At 34.9% G+C, this 20,741-nt stretch overlaps 1 protein-coding gene across 5 annotated transcripts in view; it reads right to left on the bottom strand.

Moving 5' to 3' along the window:
• The window catches only part of LOC149555752 (protein NUCLEAR FUSION DEFECTIVE 4-like), a 105,868-nt gene that overhangs the window by 72,386 nt on the left and 12,741 nt on the right, over positions 1-20,741 (bottom strand). For all 5 annotated transcript variants that reach the window (XR_016364556.1, XR_016364557.1, XM_089829901.1 and 2 more), the window contains exons 3-8: positions 17,423-17,632; positions 17,122-17,166; positions 16,805-16,872; positions 16,524-16,608; positions 15,828-15,992; positions 15,666-15,716 (exon numbers count right to left, since the gene is read on the bottom strand). Coding sequence is in view for 3 of the 5 variants with exons in the window: in XM_089829901.1 (XP_089686027.1) it covers positions 15,666-15,716; positions 15,828-15,992; positions 16,524-16,608; positions 16,805-16,872; positions 17,122-17,166; positions 17,423-17,632 (624 nt within the window). In the remaining 2 variants the exon portion in view is untranslated. The remainder of the gene's footprint in view (positions 1-15,665; positions 15,717-15,827; positions 15,993-16,523; positions 16,609-16,804; positions 16,873-17,121; positions 17,167-17,422; positions 17,633-20,741) is intronic.

Genomic DNA, 20,741 nt, shown 5'->3' with positions numbered 1-20,741 from the left:
TCACATTGGGGGGGCTCCTTCGACCTTTTTTTGCAATGGGCTTGTTTTTCTTTTGGCATGCTAATAAATGATTAATTCTCATTCATACATTAACTGAGATCTTGGCTCACATTAGGAACTGATTCCATATTGTTTTTTGCATCATTTTGGTGGACACTTTTAGGGGCCCTCATTATCATGTTAGCCAAATCACACATTTTATTAAGGTAGGGAAGCAAATTTGGCAAATGCATTTCTCTATGGTGGGAGGAAGCTTAGCCACATAGCTAATAACTTTCATGTGTGGGGATGGTTCATCAGAGGACATAGTTAGGCAACTTGCTCATACAAATAAACTCTCCTCTTTAAATGTTTTTCAAATTTTGCCACATCTCTTCTGCAAAATTCCAATCCATTACTTAAAATTTTCAAATTTGGACATCTTGCAAAGAATGGCATTCTTGGCCTTAGAGTTAGATTCGGTAGGATTCTTACCAAAATCGTCAATTGGAGGAGTTCTCAGTGTTGTGTAACCACTAATCACTAATTGCCAAATATCAAATTGAAGTGTGTTTAAGTTTTTCCTAGAAATAATAATAAACAATAAAGAGCACAAAAGTCATTAGACATTTATCCTAGGAAAAAACTTTTGACATTGAAGGGAAAACCCCAGCCACAGCAGGAAAATATCTTTTATTGATAACAAAATTCAAGTACAATGTTTTCCACTAAATACAATATATATAGAGAAATTGGGAGAATCTTCATCTCACAAGTAAAGGTCTCTTCCATTTCTCAAACAAGACTTCTCATATTTCCAAATGCATGCCTCTTCGCATGACGCATGACACGTCTCTTTGAATAATAAAATGTCAAATATTTAGTGTGACACCTAGCAAATATTGAATGCCGCATTCTGATCACTTAAGATGTCGGAAATATCTTCTCTAGTTGTTGAAACAATTTCAACATATAGTAAAATCAGAGATAAAGATCTCTATCGCGGCTACAATCTTCAACAAAGTGCACTTAAATACATCTCCATCCTCATGCTCCATAAAGCATTATTTTTTCCATGAGGGAAAGGAGCTTGATTAGTGGAAAAAACATATTTTTCCTTACCAACCACTTTGTGCTTCTCAAGATCTGCCTTAAAGCTTGTAAGGCTCTTTTCCGAAGGAACTGTGCTTTGGTACCAATTGAAGAGCACATGCTAATACTAAAAGGAAGATTGAATCAGTACTAGGATAAATTTTAACACTATTTCAAAGCTGCAAATATAACTTCAAAAAAATTGAGCAAACAAGAATAAAGAAATTGTACGGAAAACCTCTAAGGGAAAAACAACAAAAAATATTACTTTTATTAACTTCTTATCCACGTCCCCCGCACCCCCTCCTTTATCCCTCATGAGTGAGGGACGATTCCATTCTTGCATTCTCTCATCTTGATGATGGATCACAGAGTGTGATCCGAAACGTTCATGCTAAAATAATATACACAATTGAATCCAGCAACAAATCATGCATTTTTTGCAAACCATCGGCAACAACCCACAAAAGACACTGATCTTACAAACTTGAGCTCCAACTCACTAGAAGCACCAACTCCCTGTAAGCACCAACTCATATGGAGCACCAGCCTGCAATGAACTCTACTTGAAAAAAAAATCTGTGCTCAAAAAACATTCTCTGTATTCTGCTCAATAAATATAAATCTGTACTTGCTCTTTTCATCACACTTTATCTGACTTATTAAATCGCTAAAAAATCATCTTCTTAAAGTGCACTTTTTCTAGACTGCACTTTTCCTGTCTTATTTCATAAATATCCATGAAATTCTTCAAGGATAAAAGATACTAAAATTGGTGCTGAATTTCCAAAATATCTTGAGTGCCCAAATCTGATCGCAAAACCCTATCAGATCTACTTTAAAATCCTGCATAAAATATTATTATATTTTTTATTATGCCATATTAAATCTTTCTTCTTAAAACATATCATGATCAAACCTTTCTTTGTGTGTCACATTAAACAATTCTTCCTCTGACATATTCAATCTTTCTTTTTATAACATAAATCAGATGTGCTTTATCCTATCATATGCTCAAACATTTTTTTCTTGTTTACTTCAAAAAGTGACCACCAGCGCTATTTAATTTGCTTATCTTTTTTACTTCGTAAAGCTTACCTTCTTTTAACATTAAGTGAAATCTTTCTAGCACAACAGCATATTCCTTCCAGCAACAGTTTCTTACATTTTTTGTGCATTTGTCAAGCATTGACATGAATGCTAATTATCTAAAACTTATTACAGTTCTCATTTGTCTCATTTCTCTAATGAGTTACAGTTCTGATATAGCCAAGAATATTTTGAGAAGACATGGGAGCCTAACAATCATCATCATTATACATGTCTGGTTAAAAAACAGATGGAAAGATTTTTGAAACATATGTCCAGCGTAAATATATTCAACCAGCATTTAACTGTTAACTCATATAGCAATGCAGTCATACAGTCAGATTATATCTACAACATTACACAAATAGCTCAGGGATGACCATATGGGACCAAGGATGAATTATTTTAGCGGACACCTTTTTCATTCTTCAAAGATCACTCGACATGTCCAATTTAGCTTCATGTCTTTCTTTCAGTTGAATTAAGGTTGTTTTCATGAGTTTATTATTCAAATGTTCTGTTGCACTGTGTTTATTTTGGGCCATAACATTTTTTTAATATCAACAAAGACTAGTAATCCCATTGACCATAACTTCAGTAATGTACTCTTGCATCTAATTTAAAGCCTTTTTTACATGATATTTATGTGACCACCTATGGTTTGTGATTGTGCTATTATGACTAGAAGTTGTTGCCTTGTTCACCACAATCCTTTAGCGACACTCCAAAGCATTGACCCAACTAACACAAAACCTATAGATAAGATAAATTTATTAATGTCTAACAAAAGACCACAAAGAGTCAAAGGGGCTGCCAAGTACAATGAAAATGAGACCTATTGTCTTGCATTTTGTCACCACAAAAAGTTGGTAATAGCATGAAACTTTTCTAAGCTAGTGTTGTGTTTCTCTAAGCTTGAATTTGATATTCAATTGCTTAATGTTGATTGATCGATCTATTTCAATTTGTATATCAAATCTTTTTGTTGAAGGCCTTCATCAAGTCTTTTTCGTTTTGCTTCCTATCGAGCCTTTGCTTGATTTTTAAAGCCTTCATCGTGTTTTCTTTGCTTTTGAGTTTGCATTTGTTGGTTTTGCTCATGTCATACCTTTCGCTTTTCCCTTGGATTCGGTCTAACCTAGAGCTCAGTTAGAGTTGTCAGTCAAGAGATATGCCTGTTTTAGTGCCTCAAAAATGGACCTTTTTGGTGCAACAACACAAATTAAAAATATTATATTATATTTTTAATTTGACTTTCACTTTTTGATAAATATATCTTAAATTCACCTTTTATTATGTTTTTAATTTACTTTAACTTTAAATTTTTAACTTAATGTGACAATAGTGCACTTTATGTTATAATTTTAAGTTGAGTTACTTTTTAATTTTTCACTTAAAGTGACTATATAACTATATAGTTCCAGTTTATTTTTTTTATTTTAAATCAAATACTTATTTAAATGTTACTTTTAAATGATGTTTATATGTTACATTTTTAAATATGATATGTAAATATTGTTTATGACCCATTTAGTAACATTTTTATAAATTTAAGTGAATTAAATGACTTTAAGTTATCAAAAGTGGACATTTGATATGCAATTACATGTAAAATCCATCAGAAGTGGACATTTTACATGTCACTGCATATAAAGTTCAACTTGGTGGACCTTTTTGATGTCATTACATCAAAAGGTTATTAAAAGTGGACCCTTTTTATGTCACTGTGTCAAAAGTTAAGTTTTTATGTCTTTGCATCAAAAATGTAACATGTAACTTAAAATGTGCAATTGACCCATAAAGGTCCAATTTTGATTGCTTGCACATTTTAAAATATGTTATTGACCCAAAAAGGTCCGATTTGCCTCGTTTGCACATTTTAAAATATGTTATTAACTCTAATAGGTCCAATTTTAAACTTAAGCATGTTTTAATATGTGTATTGGCCTCCAAAAGGTCCGATTTTGAAGAGGTACATGTCTTTGCCCTCCAAGAACCCGATTTTGATCATAAATGGAGATTTTCTTGATGGATTTGCATGGGATTTTCTCTATTGGAGGCTTTTTTACTTGGCAATGATTTTCCTTGCATCAAAAATGGATTCAACATGCTGAAAATTGATTTTAAGAGCTCCAATTTAGGGTACATTTTTGAAGAAGTAAGCAAATAACTCGATTTTAATCAATGTTTTTGCTCCAATACAAATCGATTTGAGCTTATTTGCTGAATACATTGCATGTTGATGCATATTTTGGTGTTTAAAGACCAAATCGATTTAGTCTTGCATCTTGCTGAAAAACATTTTTCACCAAAGACGTCCCAAGCATGAACTTTTCAAAAACATTGGATCTTGGAGCAATCTTAGGGCACATTTTGGCATCTTTTAACAACTATTCTTTTTTTGCTTCCCTTTCCCATTTGAATTTGTAAAACAATGAAAGATTCAAACATTTTTGGAGAATTTTTCAACACTGGAGCATCTTTCTCCTTCATTTTTGGCACTTAATCTTCATGTAAGTGGCCTTCTTCTTTCTTGCTATTTACTTTGTGTTTATCTTGCTGATTTTATGCACATAATTGCTTGATGATTGCCATTTGTTGAAATCTATGCTATGGAAAATGTTTTTTTCTTTTAAAAATGAAGAATTTGTTCATTTTCATGTTTTTCGTTCTTTCCCAAGTTCCAATTTTGAATTTGAGTGTTGAAGTGTTTTGCATCTTGGCATGTTTGAGTCACTTTCCAAAGGTACGTTTTTCTTTGTGTTTGTGTTTTGTGTTTGCTTGCTAGTTTTCTCCACTTTTAAGTTACAAGTTTTTTCCCAAGAACCTATTGTTGCTTCACTTCATGTGAAAGCATCATCACGTTCCACATTTTATTTCCATATCACAACACCTCACCTCTCATTCGACGAATGTGATTACATGTTTTCCATCTCATTCACCATCCGCAGATGCATGTAATCTCATTTTTTGTTTTCATTTTCACTCATCTCACTTTTCACATTCATTCGCACAACCGGATTACACAAAATGTCTTATGTAATTGCATCCAAAAAGTCCAATTTTGATTAAAAGTCACTTTTTGAAAAGTCAAAAAGATGTCATTTTCATCTCCCATGTACTTTGACCTCCCCTTTTCACCAAAAGTAATTATAAAGCTCATTATCCCTCTTCCATTTTCCATTTCCATCCCTCCATATACATTTGCACCTCCATGAGCAAATACATGTTTCTGAATTTTTCAATGTTTTTCATCTCATCTTCCATCCGCGCTTACATGTGAAGTGCATCCTCCATCTGCATTCGCATCTCATCTCACCTTTCACCTCCCATTACATGTTGCACTTACATGTATCCATTTTTCATGCAATAATGCCTTGAAAACCCTAAGTCACATTTGAAAATCAGCAATCTTCATTTGCACGCATTCCCATGCATTCCACCTTCACACATTCTCATTTCATTCTATTTCATTCCATCTTCCTTATTTTCACCTTCATAATACTTCATTCTACTTTCCGTTCATTTCATTTTCATCCATTGCATATGCATATGATTTCTTTCAAATCATTTCGTTGGATCTATCAAGTCTCCAATTTGTTTACATATCTTTGTTAATCACAAATCAACTTGTATGGCGATTCCATCTGATGATGTATTTATGTTTTGGGATTTTTGTGTTGCAGTACAAGCACAAGAAATCTCCTCGCCATCAAAATCCAAAGGCAAAATGAAATATCAATATGATAAAGAGTTGGCTCATGCAGCTCCCTCATCAATCATATCTATTTTGGATAACGTGATGGACACGAAGATTGGTCATGTGGATGTGGCTAATTTTCTGCAGAGAGTTGAAGCTCGAGCTAGCCTTGAAATGAAGCATATCAAGAGAAGTAACATTCACCGGGTGTCTAAATTTTCTATGGCAGCCATAGAACTTGATTTCGTTCTTGATGTGCATGACGTTTTACTCCAAGGACAAAGACTATCAAAGACGTTGATGGCAAGGTTATCACCAGCCTCGATCCTAATGTCATTGAACAAATCTTCAAGGTTCCACATAAAGCAGAATGTGCAGATTTGACCAAAGAATCATCTTTGGCATGCTAGAATGGGCAAAAAAGTGATTATTAGAAGTATGTCAACCTTTACTGGTTAGACAATAAAAGAAACAACTTCTCAAGATGGTCAAAGGCAGTTCATTGGCCTAACTTTAAACAAGAATATAAGGATCTCATCATCCTTCTCAGCAGAATTTGTGGCCTTAAAAATTCTACTGATTTTGAGTTATGGATGTATAAGTTTATGTTTCAAATCATGGAGAATAAAGAACACATCTTTTGGAAAGAGCTCATCAGGCAATGTAGGAACTTCAGCACCTTTTTACATGAATTCTTATCTTGTTTACATTGTTGCTGCCATGGGATCTTTCTCTGGTCTTTCAACCAAAGGAGATCATCTTTAGATTCCTATTTGGGATTACTATGACCAAATTACTTTGGCAAATAGTAAATTTCATTATAGAAGAGCCCAAGATGCCTTCTTTGGGCATTTCCAGTGCTTGTTCAATAAACAGTTATCTATCAAAAGAGTATCTGATGCAGCGTGGGAAAAGGTGAACCGATACGGCTATATTTTCATTCAATTTCCAAATTTCACATACTTAAGAGTTGGGTATTTCAAAGGTGAGTTGTATACCATACCTAGGTATGCTACAGATCGAATCATCTTGATGGAGCTAGCTAGACAGTTCATGGACGTACAGAGTGATCAGCATGCTATGCATAGGCCTAGTTCCAACATTACCTCAACTAAACCTCTGGCTATTGGCAACTATTCGGTCATTTTTGTACCTAAAGAAAAGAACATGGAAGGAGAGTTGTAGTTGACCACCTTAAAGAAGTTCAAGGCCAGATTTGACTTTGATCACCGAGAGATGATTTCTCAAATGAAAAGAGCTTGCACTCATGTTCATCGCATTGAGGACATCTAGATTAATATGAGGACAGAGCTTGACATCATGAAAATGGACTATTGCAGATTAACCCTGCAACAAATAATTGATCTTAACATGTTGGAGATCCCTTCAGATTTACAAGTTGAAGATGATGGCAACATCCTTGATCCGGAGTTTCATCAAGCCGGCTATTATAAGAAGTGTCCTTTTGCTATCCAGTGGAAAAAGGAAGGTAAGTTGATCATGGACAGATTTCAATCCATCTTGGTAAACACCCATAAATGGTTGAAAAATAAAGGCCTTAAAAGAGTAAATCCTATGATGGACTTGGATTGTGGAAGTTTGGTCCTTCTGGCAGAAAGTCGCAACTAGAAATCACAGGAAAAGATGGTGCTTCATCCTCTGATGCTAAAAGTTCCCTCAAATTCAAATTGAAGGGTGGAAAAGGGGCTAAATTATCTCAAATTTCTAAACCAATTCAAGAATTAGAGGAAGAATCAAAAGAAGAATTGGAAACAGAGTCTGATAAAGAAGATTCAAATGAAGAAGGGGAAATCATGACCATATCTCCTCCAAAGCCTGCACAACCTTGTGTACCATCTATACATGAAGTGCCTTTTCTGCATGAAGTAGATGACGATGTGGATTCATTCTCCACTGTTTTTACTCCTCCTATTCCAGTCTTGACAGTCAATACAATGGCTCTTCCTATTTCCTCTGCTACTCCTCGCACCCCTGCAAATGAACAATATGAACATTTAGCAAACATGTTTGAGGATTTTCCGACTCTTGCCAATGGTCAAGTTTCCCAACTTGATATGTCTTTGACAGGTTTTGAGTTTTTCATGATGGAATCTTCCCAAAATGTTCTTATGCCTTCAGTTGTGCAGACTGAATCTTGTTCTGCTACAACTGTTACAACAGAAATGCAAACAGGATCAATGCCAATGGTTTCCACTGTATTTTCTTTTATGGTTGAGCAAAATAACAACGAAGAGGAGAAAAGTGGTTCTTCCTCCGAAAAATCTCCCTGTAAAAAAGACCAAATCCAAATCTTTGAAAGACAAGATTGTTTCATGGATTTTGGTGCATTCAGATAAAACCAAATTTGTTGAAGTTGTTGAGCCCCTAGTGGACAAACCTGTTGAGGAACTTACTCGTTCTGATTACAAGTTTACTAATGTCGAAATCGGAAAGCAATCACATTTGAGTTGTTTGCAAGATGCTCAAGATGCATTGGCTAATGTATCAAAGAGCAATCATGATCTATGGGAAAAGAAAAATCAACTGAAACAGGAGGTCTCTCCTCTAAACGAGGTCATTCAGAAACAATCTTCTCAGAGTGTTATCGTTATGTCTCAAACATCTAAGGAGAGAAAGTTGATTAAAGCTACCAAATCTTGGATACAGGAAATCGTTTATGAAGGAGTTCGAGCCATCATTGAGACATTTGCAGTTCTTAGGCGCATCAAAGAGATGAATGAAATGGAGTGGAACTTAATTTCTTCTTTGACTCAAGAAGCGGATAACTTGAAGGAAATCCTCGATGAAATGGTAAGATTTGATCTGGATGCCTTGGCATCATGTAACGTTCTTCCGTCACGTGAAATGTTCTTCAGATATCAAGGACTCATTGGTTACAAAGAGGAAATGATGAGGAAGCTGATCACAAAGTTGTAGGCAGTCTTTGGAGATTGTCAAGCAGTTGAAACAAGTGTTAATTGTATTTGGAACAAATGGGATGCCATGTTATTGATGAATCAAGTAATCTCATTGCAATAGAAAGAGCAAACTCAAAATATATGTAATGTCCCCAGTTCCTCCAGTTAGAAACTAAGGACATTATTCTTAAACTTTGATAGTATTCCTTGTTTTCAGAGTTTTCCTATCATATATTATGATGCCCTTCCTTCAAATTTATTCTCTATTATATACCCACTCCATATTGATCTCAAAAGACATGACTAATCAGTAACAATTAGTTTAATAATAATTATATTTATAATTTTGATTATATTAACCATTGATTTATGTTTATTTAATATTATCTTATATCACCTCTTTAATTATATTTATTATAATCATCTTTATTATGATATTCCCTTTTGATATTATTATAATATTATCATAATACATTTAATAATATTATTATTATGTTTTCTTGTTAATTATTCCTTCTTGGCTACTATCATATTATAATATTATTATCAACATAATTATTATAATATTATGTTCTTTTTTAAAAATTTATTATTTCTTTAACTCATTATATTATTGAATTTTATTAGAAAAATAGGGGACATGACAGTCTACCTTCCCAAAATTGCTTGTCCTCAAGCAATTCAATATTCTCTGCTTGCGATTTGATTGATGCAACCTGAAACAGTAATTTCACTTTGACTAGAACGATAATATTACCAACAACTTACTAGAATAAATTTATAACTATAAACATGTCAGAGCTAGAAGGAAATAAAAAATTGAATACTAAATTAAAATACTCGAAACAATTCAATGACACTTATCTGGATATGTTGCAACATATTTGTACTCCTGATTGTATATTAACTTGATCCATGATGAGTGCTGATAATTATTAGGAGAGACTTTATCTCGTCCTAAGCCCTTGTGGATATTCCTTTAGAATTATCCCTCTTTATAATCCTTAGGAGAGACTTTATCTCGTCCTAAGTCCTTATGGATATCCCTTTAGGAGTATCCATCTCTATTTAATCCTTAGGAGAGACTTTATCTCATCCTAGGCCTCTATGAGTATCCCTTTAGGATGTACTCATCTCTATGATCCTTGGGAGAGACTTTATCCCATCCCAGGCTTGTATGGATGCCCCTTTAGGACTTTCCCTCTTTATTTAATCCTTAAGAGAGACTTTATCTCACCCTAAGGCCTCTAGGGATCTCTGATTTATCACTTGGTAATGATCCCTCCTTTACCGAGGCCCTGTGACATATGCATATGTTTAATCCTTACAATATATATATATATATATATTGTCTCCTATTTGCAGTTTCTCTCTAAAGAAACTGGTAGTTTCTCTCTAAAGAAACCTACCAAAGAATTTAGTCATATTGTATTTTGAGTTTCTCTCTAAAGAAACCAGATATTTCATAAGTTCTTGTTCAAAACTCTCAATGGATATCTGACCCTAAGTTTTTCTCTAAAGAAACCAAGCATTCAAATATTGCCATAATATCGGGTACCTCTATTTGATTTGTCCTGGTCGGTTGGTAGGTTAAGTGTCTCTGCAATATACTTGTCTTCTCCCAAGTCAGCCTCTATTCTTGCAAAAAATTGTATTTCTATTCTTTATTCACATCACATTCTCCTAAAAGATTTTGAATATATATATATATATATATATATATACATATATATATAACCTGATTATATATCCTTCTTTTTCCCTGCTCTCACACTTCTCTTATCGCTGACTTATTTTCTTCTTACTATTTATTCTCCACAAAGCTTCTTTACATTTATACAATATGCTCTTTTTACTTCCCAGACCTTCATACCCTCTTTGATAAATATATATAAATCAGATTAAAAACTGATTATACATTTCTTTGTTTTGCTCTGCACTTACTTTATATTCTATCTCATATATTCTTCTTCACATCACCACTCTTTTCAAATGAAACATCCCTTATATATATATTGGATAGTATAAAAGAACTTAACCTTTCAAGATATAGAGTTATGCCCCTTTTTAAGCAATACTTCATCCTTTACTTAAACGCACCTCTTGACTTCTTAACAAATAAACTATAATCTCTTACTTTATTACTTTATGGTTTTACTTTAATATTTATACTTATTGAATATATAACATTTTAATCCATTATATATTGCTGAAGATGCAAATATTATAACATCATTGTGGTTGCCATAACTCTATCATTCTCTTCGATAATTCCGTGTCTTTACTCTTTAGTGATTTAAATCAGTCATCGTATATGATATATTTTTACTTTGCCAATATTGAATCTCTCGATGGCATTATTTCGTCTCATAAACATTGCTTCTAGTGACAGCATCTCTGCATAGCTGCTGAAATTGATTTGTATTTGTTCGCACAATGATATTCTTGTATTGCCAATGATGTGGCGCGTGAGCTATTTTGTTTTAACCATAGATTCTTCATCGATAGTCCAAGTCTCTTTCCTTGCTATTCATTGATAGAATACCATCACATCATTATAGTTTACTATTCCATTTTTTTTTTTTTGAACGCTGTCATAGAATTGTTCCTCCATATTTTTAATGATGTTTTTCTGTACACTTATCGCTGCTAGGTCTATAATGCTGCATATTATTTTGGACCACATGGCAAGCAACTAATTTATTCCTTCATTATCGACATCCTCTAATGAGCTAATAATTTAGTTGCCATCTTCTCCAATTTCCACTAACTCAGTAATTTGTTAATGGTCTTTACTCTGACATATCTCCTACAATTTTTGACGACTTGTTCTTATGGTGTGGCTCTGTATTCTTCTTCATATGTATAAGGACTGTACGTGTTCGATATATATATGTTTGATAGCTTGTCATCTTCCCATTCTCTGACTTCAATCGCTGCATTAGCGTATTCTATTTTTGTCCACACTTCAGCATAATCGTCTTTCTTTGATGTGCGAAGGCTTTTCAATAAACTCCAATGGCATATAATCTTCCTGCAACATATGAAATATAATTCCTTCGTTAATCTTCAGATATTGCAGCTGCATTTAAAAATATGTTTCTTATAAAAGTTTGGCTTTATTTCTTGAGTCCTTATCATGGTGGCTCTTCTAGATCAGGTCTGTGATCGCGAACTTCTCTACTTTCCACCAACCAGGTTTCCTACTTTCCCACAACCAAATTGTTTATGTTAGGATTCTAAATAATTTTGTAATTCATGAAACCTCTGACTAGACCCAACAGGATGATAGGGTCAATGCTCTGATACCACTATAATGTCCCCAGTTCCTTCAGTTAGAAACTAAGGACATTATTCTTAAAACTTTGATAGTATTCCTAATTTTCAGAGTTTTCCTATCCCTTTTTCCTATCATATATTATGATGCCCTTCCTTTAAATTTATTCTCTATTATATACCCACTCCATATTGATCTCAAAAGACATGACCGATCAGGAGCAATTAGTTTAATAATAATTTTGATTATATTAACCATTAATTTATGTTTATTTAATATTATCTTATATCACCTCTTTAATTATATTTTATTATAATCATCTTTATGATGATATTCCCTTTTGATATTATTATAATATTATCACAATATATTTAATAATATTATTATAATACTATAATAATATTATAATATTATTATTATGTTTTCTTGTTAATTATTCCTTCTTGGCTACTATCATATTATAATATTATTATCAACATAATTATTATAATATTATGTTTTTTTTTAAATTTATTATTTCTTTAACTCATTATATTATTGAATTTTATTAGAAAAATAGGGGACATGACAATATACAATCAGGACCAATGTTGATGTAGATTCTAAAGACTTTGGTTCACAAACAATGAACAAGTTTGTCTTATATAAATCCTCGACGAAACACTTATTAAATACTATGACAGAAAATTCCAAAGTTGTACAAATAGTGTATGCAAATGCAATGAGAAGAGAAGCCATATCGAAGACTATGGAAATTGCAGATCTTCCCACAGTGAGTGACATCATTGTCAAATTCAAAGCACTGAGAAACAATCTTTAAGATTGTTGTTTTTGTTTTTATTTCATGTTAGTAATTGTAAAGGATGCATTACATGAAAGAGTGTAGTTACATTAATACAAGTTATATGTATGTAAAAGGATGTAATGCAAGTTGCATGTGCAATTCCATGTAACCCTTTATTTTCTCCTGTAGTTAGACTAGGTTAAAGTTGGTTGAGTTGCTCCCACTTTTTCCTCCACCTTTTTCTCCTCCTGTGCTTATATAAAGGAGTGCCCCCTCATTGTAATATCATCATTATCTTTATGCAAGAGAGCTCTTGAGAAATTGTGCCAGCACAACTTTGTTTGTGTAAGCACTATTTTAAGAGAAAGTGAATACAAAGGAGCATTTGAGACTTAACTTTGATTAAGTGAGATTGTTGCTTGCATGAGTTATTAGCTTTGTCTATAATTCATCTAAGCTATCTTTCATTCATGTTATCTTGTGTTCTTGGTAATTGTATCTCGTGAATTGAATAGAAAAGAGTTAAGAAGCAATTGGAGGCAGAGCTTTGACTAGGAGCAACTGTGGAAGTGTATAGCTAGAAGCTTTGTCTGTAGCTTATATTTTCTTTCTTAATTCGCAAAATAGTTGAGTTATTCTTACTTTTAGGAGTCTTTGTGCCCTAATTGTAAAAAATTTCCATATAGAAGTACGACTAGACTTAGAGCCAAACTAGTACATTTTTAGCTAGCCTTTGAGTTGGTGAAGGTTTACCAGTATCACTATTTCCAACCTTTGATATTAGTGTAGTTAGAGATTCACCCTGCCCATTACTCGCTCCACGAGTAAGTGGATTCTTTCTTGAAAGATAAGAAGAAAGGATATTGGTAACACCCATTTTATAAAATCTCTCAACTTCTTGCTTACCTTGAGTTGATCCAAGGAATGGTGAGAAGGGGAAGCCTTCCCTTTAAGGTAGGAGAGAGACTGTCTCACACACTGTGGTTGGTCATCCTATTTTGCGACTAGATTTTTACCCAAAACTGTCAGTTACAAAATATCCACCCAACAAGACCAACCTGCAGCAAGACACCAAATAACATCTAAAGGAGAAACAACAACAACAACAATAGAAACAAAAGAAAAGCCTAAGAGACGGAGGAAACGGAGAACCCTCCAAACCCACCCTATGAGTCCCGAACAATTGAGAATAACTTCCAAACTAAATGATAGTCGTTGGTGCCTCTCTAAGTCCTGGACTTCTGGTGGTGATTCTGGGGGAGGAAGGATGCATCATATGAGACATCGTCCTCGACCTCATAATTCTAGTAAAAGGGGCGGTGCAAAGCAGCTACTTGGCACCACACATCAGGTGAGTCCTATTGGAGGATGTAATAAGTTGGCAAGAGAGAAACATCATAGGGTGTCGGTGCTGGAGCGTGTGGTCGCAAAGTTGACAGGTTTCTTAAAAAGAGGGCAAAGCATCATTGGTCAATATATCAGAAGCAGGTGGAGAATAATCATGCCTCCCTCAAAAGGAAGTAGAATCTCCCTTTGATCTCATAGTACAAAGGACACCAAAAAAATGAAGGGCACCTCAAACTCAATCTCACCCATGTGACAAAACTGGAAAAACTTGTAATCTTTGTCTATAAGGTGATTGGTCTCGCAATGAAGCCTATGGAGTCCTACATAAAAGGATCCTAGAGGGACCCTGAGGGAGTGGGGCCAACGCAAGGAAAGATGAGAAGGGTGGACAATGAGTTTGTCCCTCAACTGCAAAAAGTGCTCCACATGAAAGGCCATTTGGGTCAAAGACCCTTGTGGGAGTTAACCCAAATAGTATGAATGAACTATGTGCAAATGTCATCTCTAATGTACCCATTCAGCTCTTTGTGGAAAGGAAGATGAAGGGGTGCATCAAGTGAGTACAAAAATGGGGGGCAAGCGATCCATCCCACCAATGGAGCCAGGAAGGGCAAGTACCTTAGCAAACTAACCATGAGCCAACCAAAAGGGAGGACGGAAGCAACAATAAACTCTGAAGAGAAATAAGCTAGGTAAGGATAGCTATGATGACCCTCCGACGAATCAGAAAAACCCCAAAGGAGGTGGATGTACCAGAGCAAATGAAAAATAACCTCAAGCTCGAAGGGACGAGCCCCAAATTCGGCTAGAATAATGTCGTGTAGGATGAATTGCTTGCACCGAATAATATGCCAAAGGAGGAAAATCTGAACCCGCTCAATGGAAGCCCCATCAGACTCTAGCAAAGGACCCCACACAATAGAGCCATAATGTACAAAAGGTATAATAAACATATCCATAGGAGCCATCTTGGACACAGTGTCCTAAAAATGGTGACAGAAACACTGTTTCTTGAGGAGGGCTAAAGAACCATAACCCTTATTAATCCATGGACATAGGGTAGTCTCATTCTAAAGGAGAGCCCCTATAAGTTGACCCCCTGATGCCAAAATAGCATTTCCCCTATTCAAAAAGTTGCATCCAAATAACATTGAGAAAGGCATCAATTTTATTAAATTGAGGACATTTAACTCCCTTTATAAACTTGAAAAATAACTAAGAAAATATCAAGGGACAAAAAAGTGGATGATGTTATCAATTTCCAAAGCCATCAAGAAAAATCAAAGTAAAGAAGCATGTATAGACCAAAATGTTTCCATTTAGGAACATTATGCTATCACAACTTGTTTTTCTGATTTGTTATAATATTTATTATTAATAAACTACTACCATCATCATTAATTAGTTTTAACTGCAAAATATGATTTTTAAAAACAGCTTCCTTCCATAAGAAACTTGATGCCAGATATAAAGTAATACCTGAATAAGCATTGACAGTGCAAGGTAAATACCCAGAAGCACAATCATGGCCTGTTGAACAGTAGATTAAAAGAGGTGAGAATCTCGTGACAGCAGTTTGAAATGCTCTTCAAGTAAATTGCTTTCTTTCTTCGATCACAGGCAGTTAAAATTTCAACTTACATAGATAATCTTGAACCGCAGCATGGTCTCTCTCATATCTTTGTCACTCTCAGTTGGTGCTACAGGACTGACGAAAAATCCCAAAAAGAGAAAAAGAATAGTTGGTATGAGGGTTAACATAAGAATAAATTTATTCACATCGGGTTGCAAAAAAGCTTCATAAACCTGCAAAAAAAGAAATTCAATATCTAATTCAGATCCTGCAAGTGCAACAAAGAAACGTTCAAAGAACAAAGTATGAACCAAACCTCAATATGCTTTCTATAAGTATATGTGAAATGAAGTCCAAAAGAAAAGGCATGTGTTCACCCAAGAATGATGAGAAACAAAGAAAAATAGAAGTTCGAATTGTATAGATGTGATAAAGGATGAGAATTAACTTAATCACAAGTCAGATCAAAGTGATGGCCAAATTTTTGTTATTGAATATATCAACAGGAAGAATGAACTGTAGACAAGCATATTGAAGGAAATAATTTTTACCTAAAATCAGTGCAGAGCAGAATTGGAGATGATAAAAAATGCTCAGGAAAATCAATCAAAAACTGTTCTTGATGAATTTATACATGAAATCACTAAATAGTGTTAAATATTATTTTAGGCTTTAGCATTTTTGTGAATTTTTTAAATTACAATACTTTACCACTTCTCTAAATGTCCTTCATGAAAAGTTGTTCAGAGCAACATGATTCTTACAGTCACAAACATGGCACCACTCAATCCAAGTTGAGACTTAAGTATACCCATTGCTGTACCCCGATGGTCCTCAAAATTCTGCAAGCTGGAAGAAATATAAGGATCAACACTATTTATTTAAAGCAATGACAAAGCATACATCACAATTTAAGTTTCAGGACTAGTGAGTATGCTGCTAACACAGAAACCTTACAAAGTTAACAAATCCTATAAATCTAAAATCAGACTAATTACAAACGTTATCCATGTTCGTTAAATCAAGCTAATGTTCAATATTAAACCTGCTCATCATGCAGGCTGTGTCTACCCAGGCATCTCCACCATTTCCCAAAGCCATATACAAGAAAAGCTAACACAAATGGTTACAGAATACACAACGTAAGCTCAAAATCAATTTTAAGACTTGATGAAACTTCTTTATTTAAAAACAAGGGATAGAATATTGGTGAAGAGCTATTCCTCATGAAAACATGAATGCAAGATAAAAAGACCAGGAAGACGATGCTAGCACTTAAAAAAATCTCCCAGATTACTGCAAAGGAATGAAGACTCCTCACGTCATGCTCCTGCATGATGGAGAAGAACATTAGGTGCTTACCATCCATATTGATGTTGGAGTATCCCAAGACATTGTCATCCACATCTACATAAAACAAATCTCATCTCACAGTCAATTTAATAAAAATAACGACTCAAAAATAGATTAAAATTCAAGAACAAAATCCTACAGACAGGCATCTCTTAAGAAAATTGTCATCAATATTGACTACAATTTTTTTTAATAAAAGACGATTTAAAATAAAGAAATCCTGCATAATAAGACATGCAACAGACCATATGGCACACACATAGAAACTCAGTGATATACCAGAATGAGTGAAAATGTTCAAATTACTAACCAGACCATAGCCAAAAAAGTGCATGACTGCCCCAGCATACACAGTAACCCATGGTGGGTACATATTATAAAATAAACCAGAAACAATGCCAAGAAAGGCTCCAAAGTCCTTTGCAGCTCCAATATTGTCAATCTCCTCCTGACTATAGTGAAACTTCACCTTGATATGCTCACTATAAACAGCATATGTGTATGTTAACCCACCGCATCCCTGGAAAATGAAAAAATATGTCACATTATATACTGGTAAATTATTGTAAATAAGAAAGAACATTGAGCTTCACTTGTGCCAAATCAATATTGAGAGTGGCTGTTCCAGTCAGTAGAACAGGATGACATTAGTTAGCTTTTTAAATTGGGGAAAAGATTAAGTGAAGGAGGATATAATCCTCTCTTGCAAAAACACAATGCTAAAAGATAATTTAGGCTTGCATGAAAATAAAAAAACATGGCATACCAAACAATTCTACAAAAGCACCAAGACCCATGTCAAGGAGAAGTTTCTTTGACATGGACATATCCATCTTTCAGAATAAGGAGAGGTGGATCACAGGCTCAAAATATATGTCATCCAAAATCATGGAATTAGTAAAAAATTTAAGTGAAAGGAATTGATACCTAGCTTGGTCAATTTGGATGGGACGCTATGACATTGTTCGAAGATACTTTTGTCAATACTCTATACTATGGGTTCTTGCCAAGGCCGATGGAGGATCAAGAGTTTCATCACAAACAGTAATGTGTGGATGATCTTCTCATCAAATGAAGCAAGGCATCTTACCAAGTAAACTTGATCAATTCAGCTATAGGTCCAACTTACTACAGAAAGGTTGGTCTATCATGGATTATATAGAGAAAATAAAATTTATACTTAGAAAAGGAGGTTCTACATGAGAGTCCAAGTTAAATACTTTTTAATTTTATTTTTTTAATTGGATCTTCATCAAGTATGGACAGTGAAGTTCAAACATTGCCGGACATGGTTGATCAAGTTCCAACATCACTGATTATGAATAGTCAAGTTCAAATAACATTAACTGTGGTCGATCAAGTTTAAACATCACTGACCATGGTTAGTCGAATTCAAACATCAGACACCATGGCTAGTCAAGTTCAAATATTAGAAACCATTATTGTTGAGTTTTGAACAGACCCAATCATGTACAATGAAGTTGATTCCAAACAATTTTTAAATTATTGGCTTCCAAGGAGGTTTCAATGAGTTTTAACAGTCCTATACTTTCTTGCATATCATTATAATAGCCAATGCAATGTACTCATTATGTGCCTATTAGTTGAAATAATCTCATTAGTGGACAAACTGTAGAGGTTTAAGATTACTTAAATGTGGTTAGAGAAAATAGTTGATGCTTTTATGGACCATAAGCACTTCTATCATTTGAAAATGTGTTTGGAACATTTCTCAATGAGTGATCTTCAGATTGTGTCCCAAGGGCTTGTTCCGCCAAGAGAAATTGTTAGTATCTTTTGTGGTTTATGGTATCATGATCAATTTCATTCTGCAACATGGAGGAGAAAGCTAATTTTTTTAGATCACAACAATTGTCATAGCAATGCCCATAGTTGGAATACAACCAATAAAATGTCATGGAGATTATATAATTGTGTTTGACCTGAGTGTATCTACTTCAAAATTTCAACCAACAAATAATATTTATTTGAATTCAATGCTACCTAAAGATGGGTGGAATGGATTGCATTTATTTGGGTAAGGAAAGAATCATCTTGGCATTTTTTGCTACAAGTAACTCTCTAGAACTACAACTTGCAAAACTGTGAATTTAGCCAACGTGTCATGAGATTTCTCTCTCCTCTTAGCAATAGGAGAGGCTCCCTTCTCACCATAGGTGGCTTCAATAGGATCTCAACTGAAATTACAAAAGGGGTGATGCTCTCAATCAATTCCTCTCTTCTCAGGAATGATTCACAAACAATTACAACTTCAAACACTACAAAAATCACATATTGCTATGATAATACTGGTAGCTCAATGGTTGACAATAAGATAAGATAAATCATTAATGTCTAACAAGAGACCACAAAGATAGTCTATGGGGATTGCAGAAGTACAATCGAAGGAACCATCCAACAGCAAGGGCACCAAATGGTGTCTAAGGAAAAGCAAAACAAAGAGCAACAAGAGGTGGGATAACAGCTAGCCCTAGGCTAACTACTCCCCACCGCAAAGAAGAAATCCAGAACCAAAAGGTGCGACCCAGAACAAGAGGAGTCATGTATCATCTCTGAGAGTCATTGGAAGTGGATAGTTGTTGTCGCATGTAACTCTTGCAAGGCCTCACAAACCTAGTGTGACCAAAGGGAGACCAAGTGAATGCTTGGTACCTCAGGCTACTGAGATCAATAAGGAGGCAATAAGACGATTTGTGGTCTGTCTCAAGGGAGTCTGAGCCTATAACATGTGGTTATGAAGTCTCATATTCTCCTAAAGATAAAGAGTAAGACATCATTGGTCAACGTACCCAAAGAAGGCAAAAAGAGGCTAGCAACCTCTAAATAGACAATAAAACCTTCCTTTGATCTCACAATACTGGAGCAATAGAAAATAAAGTGTATGTCTGTCATAGCCTCCCCCAAGTTGCAAAGCCAACAAATCCAATCCTCTTTGTTAATCTAGGTCCAGTCTATATAAGGAGGTGATGTGAACCTATCCTCAAAGAGCCCAAGGAGAAGCAGAGCGAGTGCATCCAATGCCAAGAGAGGTAAAAAGGGCACATAGTGATCCCATCCTGAATATCAATAAATTGCTCCACATAGATCATCCTCATACGGAGTCCCTCCCCCCCCCACCAGGGTTAACCCATGGGGTAAGAATGTACTACCTATAGTTGTCCATTCTAACATGCCTATTCAATTTCTTCCAAGAATGAGATGAATAGGGACATCCAAAGAGTATTGGAAGGGAGGGAGGCGGTCAACGTTGATCCCCACCATCCTCAAAAGAGTAAAGGCATGTCCATACCAACAACAGGCCCAAGCAATGGAGACAGCCCCTACAATCACCTCAGAGGACCAATAAGCCAAGTAAGAATATCTATTTCACCCCTCGGCTAAATCCGTAAAGCACTGAAGATGATGGAGGAACCAAACTGGATCAAAGATGCCTCGGAATCTGAAAGTATGAGCCCCAAACTCGACCAAAATGACACTGAGGGGGTAGACTGGTGGTACCTAATGATGTGCTTGAGGAGGGCCTGGACTCTCTGCACCAAAGCTTAGTCTAACTCTAACAAAGAGGGCCCCCAAACCACAGCGCCATAAAGAATCGCCTACCTAATCAA

Source organism: Cupressus sempervirens, chromosome 5, assembly GCF_028749045.1.
Source record: "Cupressus sempervirens isolate cs-2001-9-10 chromosome 5, ASM2874904v1, whole genome shotgun sequence".
In the NCBI taxonomy this organism is placed as follows: Eukaryota; Viridiplantae; Streptophyta; class Pinopsida; order Cupressales; family Cupressaceae; genus Cupressus; species Cupressus sempervirens.
Note: the sequence above shows the minus strand (reverse complement) of the source record. Positions and strands in the feature narration are given on the sequence as shown.